Source organism: Onychomys torridus, chromosome 10, assembly GCF_903995425.1.
Source record: "Onychomys torridus chromosome 10, mOncTor1.1, whole genome shotgun sequence".
In the NCBI taxonomy this organism is placed as follows: Eukaryota; Metazoa; Chordata; class Mammalia; order Rodentia; family Cricetidae; genus Onychomys; species Onychomys torridus.
The window spans coordinates 74,953,233-74,966,399 of record NC_050452.1 but is presented as its reverse complement, the minus strand read 5'-3'; the positions used below and the strand labels follow the sequence as shown (position 1 = coordinate 74,966,399).

At 42.8% G+C, this 13,167-nt stretch overlaps 1 protein-coding gene across 1 annotated transcript in view; it reads right to left on the bottom strand.

The window, feature by feature from the left end:
* The window catches only part of Sparcl1 (SPARC like 1), a 29,744-nt gene that overhangs the window by 15,720 nt on the left and 857 nt on the right, over positions 1-13,167 (bottom strand). The window contains exon 2 of the mRNA XM_036200294.1: positions 268-332. Within this exon, the coding sequence (XP_036056187.1) occupies positions 268-321 (54 nt within the window). The 5' untranslated portion in view covers positions 322-332. The remainder of the gene's footprint in view (positions 1-267; positions 333-13,167) is intronic.

Genomic DNA, 13,167 nt, shown 5'->3' with positions numbered 1-13,167 from the left:
GATATTATTAATAAGACTTTTAAGATTCTTGCTACATTTTTTTTTTTTTTTTTTAGCTGAGGATTGAACCCAGGGCCTTGTGCTTACCAGGCAAGCGCTCTACCACTGAGCTAAAACCCCAACCCTACATTTTTTTTTTTTTTTAATACTCAGCTGGAATTGACATGGATCTTCCTGCTTCAACACTTCAAGTCAAGAACATTTTCTTCTAAATACAGAGTCAAGAGGTGGAGACATAACACAGAAGAGACATAATACAGAATTTACCGGGATTGCAGCTGCAGTCCCCAAGAGGTACAGGAAGAAAAGCGCAGTTACCATTTTGTCTGGACCTGTGAATCAAGGAGACAGTGTCAGTGATTGTGGGGGCTTCCTTCAGGAGGATTACCACGTAATTTTACAAATACTAGTTGGCTATTATCCACTCTAGAAGTGACTGTCATTTTACCAGTCTCGCACATCTGAATGGACAGACTTATTTCAGTTCTTACCTCGTCTTAGTCCTATAAAAACAGAGCTTTCATTTGTTTCCATTTACAATGAGAAAAGTCACAAGCTGCCAGGGCACCTCCAGCTCTGCTCCAACTGTAGTGTTTTACCATGAAACCAAAAGTAACCCTATACATTTCACAACCCCCCAGATGCTCTTTTCTCCAAAATATATTTTGACTCAAATATCAAAAATAAATATTTAACTAGGAGGAGGAGAAACAGAAGAGGAAGAGAAAGAGGTGGAAATGATATAAATATAGTTAGTACTCATATGTGAAATTCCCAAAGCATAAAAATTTAAATAAAATGTTTCATATCTGGAATTAAGAGCAAAAATAACACAAATTTCAAGTAAATAAACAGTAAATTTAGAGGGAATTCAGATTTGATGATAATCCAAAAATATTTTATTCTCTCAGTGAGTGCTAATTGTAAAGAACCATTGAAAAATGCATTTTCCTTTTTCCTTATTTCAAAATTTTATGTTTAATACGATGCAAAAATTGCCTGAGATAACATACTGCTAGTAAGCCATTGGTAAATATTTGCTTGTCCCATATTAGAAGGCAGGAGATGGTTCTAGTGTGCTCTTTGTCCTTTAGATAAGTCCTTGGGCATGCTGCTGTGTCAAGGTCACTGTATCTGTCCCACATGGACGGGATCAACTCCATGGTCTGTAGGTTCTTATTTGAATGTGCTGCTTGTAGGAAGAAGTGGAGGGCTGTACTAGGAAGTGAGAGATGCTGTGAAAACTAGTGCCATACTGAAGACTCGGGAGGCTTCATTTGCTGATGCTTGCAATGAATGTACTTTGAAAATGAAAACCGTGATGTCCTCACTCAGTATGATGAATACCATTTATTCTGGGATAAGTGAAACATCATTTATTTTGAGTCAGTCAGACTTGGGGTGCTGTTTCTACAAACGCATACTTTATTTTCAGAAAACCAGTTGAAACTAGATGAAAGATGCTGAGAGAGACAAAATTTCACGTATGAGGAATTATACTTGATGACTCAGTTTTGCGCACTGACGGGAGACGATAAAAGTTCTTCTCCAAATCTACAAGCTTGCTCAAAGCAGCACAGTTTGAAAAGAACTGTTGGTAAGGAAGTGGAATCTGAGCTCCAGACCGGAACTGCCTTCCAACAGCCCAGAGACCTTGGTCAAGTTGTTTCTTCATCTACAAAACAGGGAAGGGATAGTTTTCCCTTGAGAGTACCTAGCCATCGGAGACACCCAACACCTGTGACAATGAAGAAACTATCAATTTCTTGAAGCACTCCAAGGCAGAAAATGGCTTAATAATTCTGGTTGTTAGAAATGCACAGATTTGGAATCACCTTGTCACTTAGTGCTCTCCAGCTCGAGAGGCTGAGATGAGGAGTGGGAAAGGAGGAAAAGAAACCTTTTCCTTGTGTTAGGAACTGGATGGCTCTTACCAGATGGAGGACATCAGCTGAAACTTTCAATGATGCCGGCTAGACTCGTGTGTAAAGCCTTTCTGAGGAAACCAGCATTTGGAATCCAAAATGTCTAGAATTCTCCTATTGGCCAGCCAGTCTGAGCCATTTAGACAAACTTCCAGATGAAAACATTTGGCAGCAGAAAGAAATATCCTACGAAGAACCGAAGCTCCACAGACACCAGCTGTACCCAGGTGATGCTGCTGAGCTGCCTAGAGAACTTCTCTCTGCAGGCTGTGAGGTCTTTGCGGCTCTTCTCACTGAATGTAGTCTTATTTCTTTCCTCGAATTTGGGCTGTCCTCAGTGACTTGCTTGAGCGTGTGAGTAAGGTAGAAGTGACATTCCAGACTTCTGGATCCAGGTCACAGAATTTTAATACTTTTCTCTCTGAACATTTGTTTCAGGAGCCACTTGTACTAGGCTGTTATTGTCATTGAAGACACCGTTTACCAGTCCTAAGGATCCCAGCTTTCCACGTGTCCTTGACAAAGCACACTCACTTGTGAGTGACATTCCTTCATCAGGTCAGTACTCCTGATGAGACTAGATCCCTGGCCCACAAAATCTTTGGACGTTATATAAGGGCTTCTGTTTTGGGTAAATATATTGGTATTCAGCAATAGATGACTGAAATGGAAGTTGAGTCTCTTAGTATTCATTGTGTTGCCCAAAGTATAGTTTTGTCGAAAATGTATCCTCTTTTCACTGACTTTAACACCAGGTAATGTGGTAAGCACTTTCCCTGTGTGTCACTCAGGTCCTCCACCTGTGACCTCACCTCCATTCCTCAGCACCGCCCACCAGGGAGAACCTCCCCAGCACCCTGCTTTGCAAATGGGCAGTCTCGCTGCTGTTGCCGTTCCAGTCATCCCAATGGGTGCTTCTGGGGACACTCTCAACACTCCGTCTCTCTCCCTCAGATGAGGACAGTCCCTCTCTTCTAGGGCCTGTTATTGAAGGATTACTTTAATTATGTTTAGAGGATCCCACAGGCTTTTCAGGGAAAGACGACAATGGGCACTTTTTCACGATTCATCATCCCTCTTGGGGCCCTCATCTTATACCACAGACTAATCTCCACGTGTCTCATTCCCATCCTCCACGAGGCACAGTCACAAAGCAGTTCTTGGTGGTTTTGCCCTCAAGAATTTGCCTTTAGAATGCTCCATCTTGCCCTACCTCATAGTGTAATTAGGGAAGTAATTTTGGTCATATTTACCCTTTCTCTGTGAATGCCAGGTCTCCTCATTTTTACATTATTTACTGCTCAACAATAGCTTTGCATATTCTATAAATATCTGGAATTATCTATCTCTCAATCTATCCATCATCTGTCTATCTATCTGTCTGTCTGTCTGTCTGTCTATCGTCTAGCTAGCTGAGGGAAGGATCACAAAACTAAGAAGCTCAAATTTCAGAGCCCTCTTTTGCACAGGATCCACATGAGGTTCAGAGCCGGCTCGTGATTCCTTTATGTTAACAAAGAAGGTTCCATACATTGCACAAACTCCTGGCTTCATGAATCTCACATCTGCTTCTCGGCATGCCTCCTCTGAAGGCCCCTCACACGTGATACTATGGGGGCTTAACAATACAGGTGCTCCATATCACTAAGCACATGGGAGTTTCTGCCTGATGCTGGCTCCTGCCATCATGTCCTGTTTTTCCCTTTAGTTCCTACCACCACCACCACCACCACCACCACCACCACCACCACCACCACCACCGAGCTTCTTTTCTCCCTTGAATGCCTGGTTCTGGCTTTCTCATCTGACTGTTTTTCTTTGGCTTTCTCTTATTGGCTAAATTCTGTGAGTATACAGTAAAGCTGCTGGCTTCGGTGGAAATTGTCCCTTTCATTACAAAGTCAGTTGTTCAGTTCTAGTTGAGAGGGATTTCAAGTGTTTTCTTCAACTGTGTGAATGGACCAAGAATTGTTCACTGAGAGAGTTCTCTTTCAGGATTAAGAAAAACAGCACATAATACCTAAATGCCGTTCCAAGTAGCCTGATTCTCATGGTACTGGGCCCCTCCGGGGAATAGTGGTGTGCTTTGAGGAGGTTTTGGCTCTTGTGTAAGCTACAGATGAAAACACTCATTCCAAGGAGTCCCTCCAGGACTTAGCACATGGGGGAAGCCTCTCATGTAGCCTTGTCAGGGCCAACATTTTTTATGAGGACTGCACTGCTTGCCCAGTGATGTAACATAGCTCACCCCTTATAGTTGCAGATGCAACTAATCCTAAGGAGCTTCATGGTTGGGGCTAGTGAGAGAAGTTCCTTGGGAAAAGGGGAGAGGCTGAGGTTTACTTTTGCCTTTTGAGAGAGCCCAAGGAGAGCTGCAAAAGCACATGGTTCACAGCTGGCTCACAGCTGGACTGTGGCTGTTCACTGTTTCCTTCCCACTCTGGGAAGAGATGTTCCCCACATATCTGGCACAGTCTTTGTCCGTTTGTGTCCCCACACCCATTCTCTCCTTTCCCATTTTCAGCCATTCGGAGTCCCTAAGGGTGGGATCAATGGCTGTCTTACCCAGTTTCTGTTGGGTTCAGCCAACAGGGAGCCCTGAAAGGGGGAGTCAGAGGTAAACAAGGCAAGGGCCTGTGGTTTTCAGCTCCCTTCGGGTGCCTGTGCTCCTTCTTGAGTGTCGTAGCCCTTCATGATGGCTGTCTCAGGCGACATTTTAAATTCGGGATTCAGAGATTTTTTTTTTTTTTTTTTTTTTTTTTTTAACAAACTTAGTTTTTTCTACACTGTTCCTAATCACCCTGTATCGTCTTCACAGGCTGCCCACCTGTTGGCAAATGACTTCTAATGATAGTCTCCCCAAGTTCTCAGATTTGAGTTTCTTGCTGGGAACCATCATTTCCTTTCTGTGTTTTTGACTGATAACAACTCTGAGTAAAAATGCAGGAGTCATGGGTTTCCGTATCTTCAGAAATCATCATATAGCAAGGGATGGCACATCTTAGGCCTTCTTGATGCTACTTAGCTCATTCAATTCCAGTTTGTATTGTCCCTTTTTTCTTTCACTCCAGTCCCCTTTCACACTAGGCTTAGTCCTGGGACCCATACAATTTTATCTAATCAGGAGTAGTACAATTAGCTGAATGCAAATTATATATTGCAATGAATAATAGTGGACATGCAATCTTTTTTTTTTTTGGATGACACATATTTCTGGCTTCATAACACAAAAAATGCACCTGCCACCTTCAAGGACTAAACTATGAATTCCTGGACCTCTTAGCCTTGTTCTCAAGATGCTGGAAGCAGTGGGGTAAACTAGACATCTCCAATATGACCCACTCTGAGACCTTACTACAGTCATTCTTGAAATGCATAGGGCTTGAGAAAAGAAAAAAACAACAACAAAGAACCAAATACAGTGTAGCATAGGTTGGTTCTCTGCATCCCTTGTGGAGACAAAAAAAATGACAACATCTAGATTTCAGGCCCTCGATGTACATTCTTGCCCAGAAAAAAACCTCAAATGGTAACGAAACGCTTAGAGAAAAATCAATCACTTCATGTTTCTTCAGATCACAGTAGACATGGATGAACCCTTCCAAGACTATTCAGAAAGGTACTGAATAAAGATAGCTGGCGGCACTGAGGTCTGAACAAAACTTTTCTTTGCTTTAAACAGGTTTCTAGTGTTTGTTCTCCCCAGATTTTAGGAAATTGTTGGGAAGTTTTTACAGAGAGATTAAGCTGCACTCCAGTGTAAGGTCTTCAAACACATTGATGTGTGCTAGAGCTCGGGGCAGGAAGGAAAAGAACGAAAGACACTTGGGGTTTTGTTCCTTCTGAATGCAACAGAATGTTGCATTGATTCAAGAGCATTAACTCAACGTTGTTTGGTGGCTAATAAAAGGTTGGTGGCATTCACTGAACCAGGGCTTGCTCCAGAATTACCAATGGCTCCAGTGTGAGAGCACAGCATGACTATTTGGCCAGTATGGTGGTATGAAACCAATTACAGGCCTTCCACTGCCATAAATAAAGTACATTCTTGTCTTTTTTTTTTGCTCCTGAATCTTGGGTCACCTCCCAGTAAATTGCTGTCATATCACATCAGTAGGTTGCCAGCTGAAGCTGGATCAATAGAGAAATACTGCTTTGATTTTAGAACTATGGTGTGTGTGTGTGTGTGTGTGTGTGTGTGTGTGTGTGTGTGTGTGTGTGTGTGTGTAGAGCAGATTCTGTCAGCACTCAGGGTAAAGTTTATGTTATTATGAAAAGCAACCACTTCTTATCCTGCATTCTATTTGTCTTTGCTTAAAACCCAGTAGTAGGCTGGAGGCTAGTTCCAAAAATTTGCCTACTCTTTTCTTAGTAAGTTATAAATCTGCATACTAGACCCATTCCAATGATTAGGTTGTGGTGACAGAGATTTGAATGGAATGTACAATGTCATTTATTTTAGCCATCTTATAAATGTTTATGTCCGATACTTATGAAATATACATTTCTAGTATATGTGCCACTGATGTGAATACAAAATACGCATTTCTATAAATAAGCATGTCTCCATTTATTTCAGCTGGGCTTTAAGAAGTCAGGGAGACCCTTCTCCAGACAACACTGCTGCTTCACACTGTCTGCTAGTAAGCAGATGGGCTATAACTATGGCTCATAGCGTTAAGGATGTTAGAAACAGATATTGGCCTAAATAGCTTATTCTATTTATTCCAAGTTCAATAGGGAAAGTTACCATTTAAAAATATTCCAATTTATTTATTTTTATTTGGAGTATTTCTGTTTGTCTGTAAGTGCCAGTTGAGGCCAGAAGAGAGTATTGGATCCCCTGGAGGTAGCATTACAGTTGGTTGTGAGTGTTAGGAGCTGAACTCAGGGTTGCTGGAAAAGCAGCAAGTGCTCTTAGCTGCTGAGCATCTCTTCAGCTCTGGAAAGTTGTCCTGCTGATTGAAAAAAAATGTATGGAGGGACTAGATGCTGGCTCAAAATTTGCTTTGTCATAGCTAGTAGATCTTTAGAAAATTCCCTCAAATTCTTGGTATCACGTATAGAATTCTTTCCCTTTTCAGGGGCAAAGGGATATGGATAGGTTATGATGATTATCCTGCAAGGTCTGTGCAGCCTGACTGCATAGTCTCCTCTCAGAGAAGAACACAAACATACTTTCTGTTTGGCTTCTTTTTTTTGTGTTAAAAGGATTGGCTTTCACCATGGGAGAGGTTGTAATTGGATTTTACCATGAAAGGAAGGACTAATTAGATTTCTCAGCAGCTCCTCAAGCTCCACGCTTGGAAAAGCAAGCCATAGAGCTAGAATGTCCTATTCTTCAGCTGTAAATAGAGTCCAGAGGAGCCTGGAGACATGGGGCTGCAGGACACAGTGCAGACTCTTGGTCTCTGAGGGAGCAATTCTAGCTTTGGCCTATGAGAACATGAGGAGGGTCCTCCTTACTAAAGATAGAATGCTGGGCCTCCAATGGCTACATAGCCCTTGTTCATTGCATTTGGTAGGAAAATGGGGCATTTCTCTTAATGAAACCCATTTGAGTCATCTCTATCTCTTTGTTTAGAAGTGTCTGTCTCCTAGAGAATGAGGTGTCTAAAATTTGGCACACACTAGAACATCATTCTCTATCCAAATTAAATAATGAATTCATTGTGTATTCTTTTTTGGTTACAATTGCTTCCATTTCTGTTTCTGTAACATTTTGTAGAGGTTTATAGTAAGGGTAGAGCAGGGTAGACTTTTATATTGATTTCTTTCTAGTTTGGACAGTTTTTAGAACATTGATTAAATCATCACATTAATTTAGAATATATATAAATTTAAATCAAGTTAAATTTATTTCTTAAGTTCTAGACTATCTCATCACTTAGACCTGCTTCGCATATCCCTCGTGTCCCCTGCCAGCACCCTTACATTATTGCCCTCCACTCTCTTCGACACTTTAAAAGCCAGACCATTAGAGTCACCCACACCTCTGAAAGATTCCTCTCTTCTACTGATCATGTCGTGCTATACGTGGACATTTAAGTGCTGGTAGTTTTGCCTCCTTCTTGAATTGATTTCCTTTTGCCTTGAGTCATCAAGCAGCTAATCCCTATTCCTTCCTAACCAAGGAGACTGGCTTCAGGGGCTGGTCTTGAAGGCTGACAACCATTCGGTCTGTCCACCTTTGTTTCAAGTTAAGGAGCCTAAGAAGGACTTCCCAGAGACCCTAAAAGAGGGAGACTCCTGCCCTGACAGTCCCTCGACATCTACACTTCCAAATAAGGCCAGGTATCCTCTATGGAGGTTCTCTGTATTAGAGGAAGCCTGTCGGCCACTATTTTTAGTAGTTGTTGTAGCTATGGAATATTTCCTTTCTGAGAAGGTAGCATACAAATTAACTATTGTAGGCACTTCATGGTCAGACTCAAATAGTGCTCTCTAGTCTTTCGTGAGAGTCACAGGCTTGGCTCTCTGAGAGCAAATCCTTTAGTTGTATTTCACCTGCCAAATGCATGCTGCTACTTGATCTTGAGTTAACACTGATGCTTTGGGGCTTTTAAAGTATTAATGCGTCTCCAGGGAGAGGTCTGCAGCTTGGCATTAAAGTCATCTGAAGGACGCAAACAAAGCTCTTCTATTTTGAGTTTTCTGCTGAGTCACCATCTGACATCAAGGTGCGCCTGTCCTGGGAGTGCGGTAGTCTCAGACTTTCCTAGACCACAGACACCCATATCTTTCCTAACTGAACTACTATCATGTGGACCTTCCTTTGGGGTAGATGAGGCTCGTGGCCACGGAGGCTTTGAATCTAAACCAGAAATCCACAGAGCTGTTGACAGGCAACCTGAATCTAGCAGAGTCCCCCAATTTAGTGCTGATGTACTTCATGGGGAATTAGAGATTCAAATCTCCTTCTCTCTTCTTTCTCAGATGAGTTGATTGCTTGCCTATCAAATTGTCGAACAGGCTATGGTCCTTTCTGCTCACATTTATCATCCCCTCCCCACAACCCTGCAACACATAACCTCTATTTTCAGCCTTCAGATGGGGGAGGTGGGGAGGAGGGGAGCAGGGAGAAGCCGCTTTGACCTTGAGTAGAGGTCAAGCTCTTAGAACAAACACACTTTAACCATGCAACATACATGTCAGCCTACAACGACGTACGTACACTATGTGTTTAGAAACAGGTGAATTCTTTTCACCCTGAAAATCATGGTGTATAAAAAGGCAGATTCATTGTAAATTCGGTGCCTCTGTCGTCTCCCTCGTTAGAGTGCACGGACTGAATGACTTCACTTTAAGCAAAACAGTGCTATTGAGGAAATCAATCTGAAGTGGCCTCCAGCACTGCCTGTTTTCATTCCTAGGAAGCCAACCTTGACAAAACGGGCGAGCAAAGAAACAAAGCGGATTGAATCGCTATTCTGAAGGCATGACTTCACTATTGCAAGTGTTGAAATCACACAATCCTAGAGCCTCACTTACAGATCTGAGTGGTTTTACATAAACCCTTTAAAGAGCACTGGAAGAGGCAAACAGTAAGTAATTAAAATGTGGACGGCATCACCACAGGGGGGAGAGCTTGTGCCTGGAGCTGCATTCCCAGCGTCAGCAGGTTTTGAAAGGTGAATCATGGGCTGCAGAAGGCTGAGCAGGCGTACTGTCAGGCAGCGATAGAGTGGAGCCAGTCCACACGGACATGGATGTTAAAGACACATATGAAGACTCGCCACAGAGGTCAGGAGATGTGAGATAATAAAATACATAAAATGATGAAAGTGAAATGATATTTAAAATTTGTACATGAAATAATAGGTTAGAAACCTTAAGTACACATGATCCTGCCTTGCCCATTGCACATTTGGACTGGCTAAAACCATTAGAAAATGAAGTTGGCTTTGCCCTCAAGGTCACCTTGCATATGCAATCTGTTCCTGTGACAGGTTGATTAATGACCATGTCACTACACACAGGCCTGAGGAGCACAGCCCTGCTCCAGGTCTGCTCTGGGCCCCCTCCCTGGCATCTCAGAGGACAAGGAACATCGTGCTTCAGTCGTTTGGGGGCATCAGTTAAAAGTAGCATTATGTAAGTAGTTGTCTAACTAACCTGAGGTGTTATGAAAGCTGCTATGAAATGGCTTATCCCATTTGTTTTAGTACTAAGACAAGGCTTTTATATTCTTTAAAATGTAATAAATAAATAAATATCAACCAACCCCTAAACCGATAATTATTCATTTGCTTTTTTCTTTACAAATTCCCTGGTCCACAACTTAGCAATGATTTTTCTGAGGCTATTTTTACAATTTACTCTCTGGGAGACTCCCAAGTTCAGAAGGGCTGCCTTAGCCATCGTGAGACCTCATCTTGAAAAAGATGGCAAAACTAATCCTTGCTAAGCCCTCATCCATCACCTCAGTTAATCTTACAGTGATCGGTTTCTCCCTTGAAAAACAGGGAAGCTAAGGCTTTTGAATCCAGCAACTAGCTTTAACACGGATTAGATGCTGAGTAACAACTGCAGTGTGTGTGTGTGTGTGTGTGTGTGTACGCATCCTGAAGGAGGGTGACTTCTATTTCTCCTTCCCTTCCCATTTTTTTCCCCTTGCATCCCACAGGAGATGGCTTTTGCTTCAGCTGCTTGCTTAATACCTCCTATTCACCAAATCTTTAAAGGAAACATTTAGCTACTGCTGCACATAAGCTGGTTGCATAATCGGCAAGAAATGAGCCAGGACTGGGCACTTCATCTCCACAGAGAATTTTAAGACTAACAAGAGCTGTTTCACAGAGCTGGTCATGACTCGGGACTCTCTCTATCCCCTTTCATCACTATGACAACAGGCAGCTCCTACTTTACATAGCCATAAAGAGCAGCTGACATCTCAGTGCTCGGAACATAGGGGAGAAGTTTACAAAAAAAAAAAAAAAAAAAAAAAAAAAAACCACAACACCCTGCCCCAGAAAAGCCTTTTTGTCTGAATGTCAACAGAGAGAGGAAAAAACACCCCCAGAGCAAGTCAAAACCTCTATTCTTGCCTTCAAGAAAGGTCTCAAAGGGAAAGTGTTGGGGTTTCCCCCCACTTGTCCAAGGAGACCCCTCAGACAGAGTTGGCTGCAGGATGGCGTGGCTCCTCTCTGCCTCCGGAAGGGCTGGCGCTGGAAAACGCCCCCTCCCAGATGACTCGGGCTGTTTCAGAGCCGAACTCATAAAGCATGGAGTAACAGCATCTGTGCTGGCGTTCTGAAAATGGTTTCTTTTACATGTCTTTGAACACAGGAAAGTTAACTCAAAGGTATTTCCTCATTCATGTCTAATTTTGCTACCGGATGCCTTACTCTAATCTTATAATAGGCAGCTTAGGACATAAGATTTCCTATGGTAATTGGTAACTCTACTGGTGAGCCTAGTGTTCTAGCTGGTGCCATACACACTTGTGTTTAATAAATATCTCATTTGACCCTTACAATAACCTCACCTACAGGAATCATTTGCCTAAGAGATGGTTAGCTGAGGCCTAGAGGTATGAAGCGATGGGCCAAGCTCACACAGCTTGTGAGGGGGAGTTGGGGTTGCAACTCAGGTGCGTCCGTCTCTTCAGCCCATGCTTGCCCACTCTGCTCTGCTGACTTGGAGACTTTGATTCTGAGGAACTGTTAGAGCAGAGTGCATAAGGACAAGGGAAAGCCTGGAGTCCATCGCTTTCCAGAGTTTACATAGTGAAAAAGAGCTAGACCAATACTTTCACGTTTGCTATGATTATTTAATGTATACTAGGCATAGACACTTTTCCACTTAATTCTCACATCACATGTCAGCAGTATCTATCATTTTTACGATTCTGATGGCATCACAAAGGGTTCTATAGCACAAAAAGGTGAAGTCATTTGTCCAGGGTCCCTGAGCTATTTAGTGTGACAATATGCATATAAACCACACCTATGTGGTCTTATGTAAGTCAGAGTTACATGATCAGCATGGATGACCCGGAGCCCAGTGTCTTTCCCATGCTAATTTTATCGGCTGTCTTTGAAGCAGCCGATCTGTTCCAGGAGTCTGCAGGTCCTTTGATGTCCACAACAAAGACAGAGGCTGTGGCTAGGTGGAATGCAAACACAAACACAGCCATGGCAGAAGGCATCCTGGGAGACCCGTAAGAGGGGCTCCTGGATGTAAGGGGGTCCCTTTTCCCCCACTGAAGATTGTTCCGGGATAATAAGGAAGTCCAACATGCCTCAAACCTTGTGACAAGTTTTTTCTATCATCCCTGATAGGAAGAAAACATTCCCAACATGTTTCTGGACATCATGCTAAACTTAACAAAGCAGACATGTTCATGTACAGCTTCAAATCAGCTGAGAAAGAGTCGGAGTCAGGAGGCTCCGAGACAAACAGCATTTGGAGTCGTCCAGATGCTTCACGGCACACCTCTTTCTGCCGTTGCTGGTTCTCGGTTTCCTGTGGCCATAACAGCCTACTGAAGATGAAGCTGAGGGAAGGGAAACAGCCCCAACCATCTAACTGCTCAACGGCTTCCAAAAACTCTTTGAGTAAAGGGAAGGGGGGCACGATCTTCCAACAACACACAATGTCTTTCCCCAGATGTGGGAAGTAGCATCAGCTGATTGAATGACAAGAAGATAAAATAGACTACCCTACCTTGTTAGACTTCACTAGATAATCCAAAATTTAAATATTTTCTTAGAAGGGGGTCTTGAAGAAAAACAAAGAAAACCATTCAGAACCAAGAAGATTTAGCCGAGCAAGCTGTGGACTCAAAAACAAAAGCCTGGTATCCAAGAGAAAGGAGAGAATAGCTTAATTTTTTTGACTGTGGGCACATTTCTATTCAGTGTGGTCAGGGCCTGCCCCAGAGGAGTGGCAGATACAATGTCAAGGTGACATATTTAATGTCTTTGCAGACAAAAGGCAGTGCAAATGAGATTCTAGCGGGACTTCTCGGGGTACCTTTTCAACTGTGTAGCTCTGCAGCTGAAAGCAGGGTGCAGCTTTCTCCTGCAGGGTGATCTGTGCCTGGAGGAATGAGCAAGCAAGGCTCACAGGAAAACACTGCATTTGAGAAGAGCCAGGCACGAGAACCTTCTGAGAGATAGCATGGTTGCTCTTAGCTTCTAATTGTCTTTCCGCATTTTGCTATTCTAAAGAAGACATTATCAGGAATTGGACACATTCCTTGTCCCCTTGTGTACATCTTAAACGGTGACAGGATGAG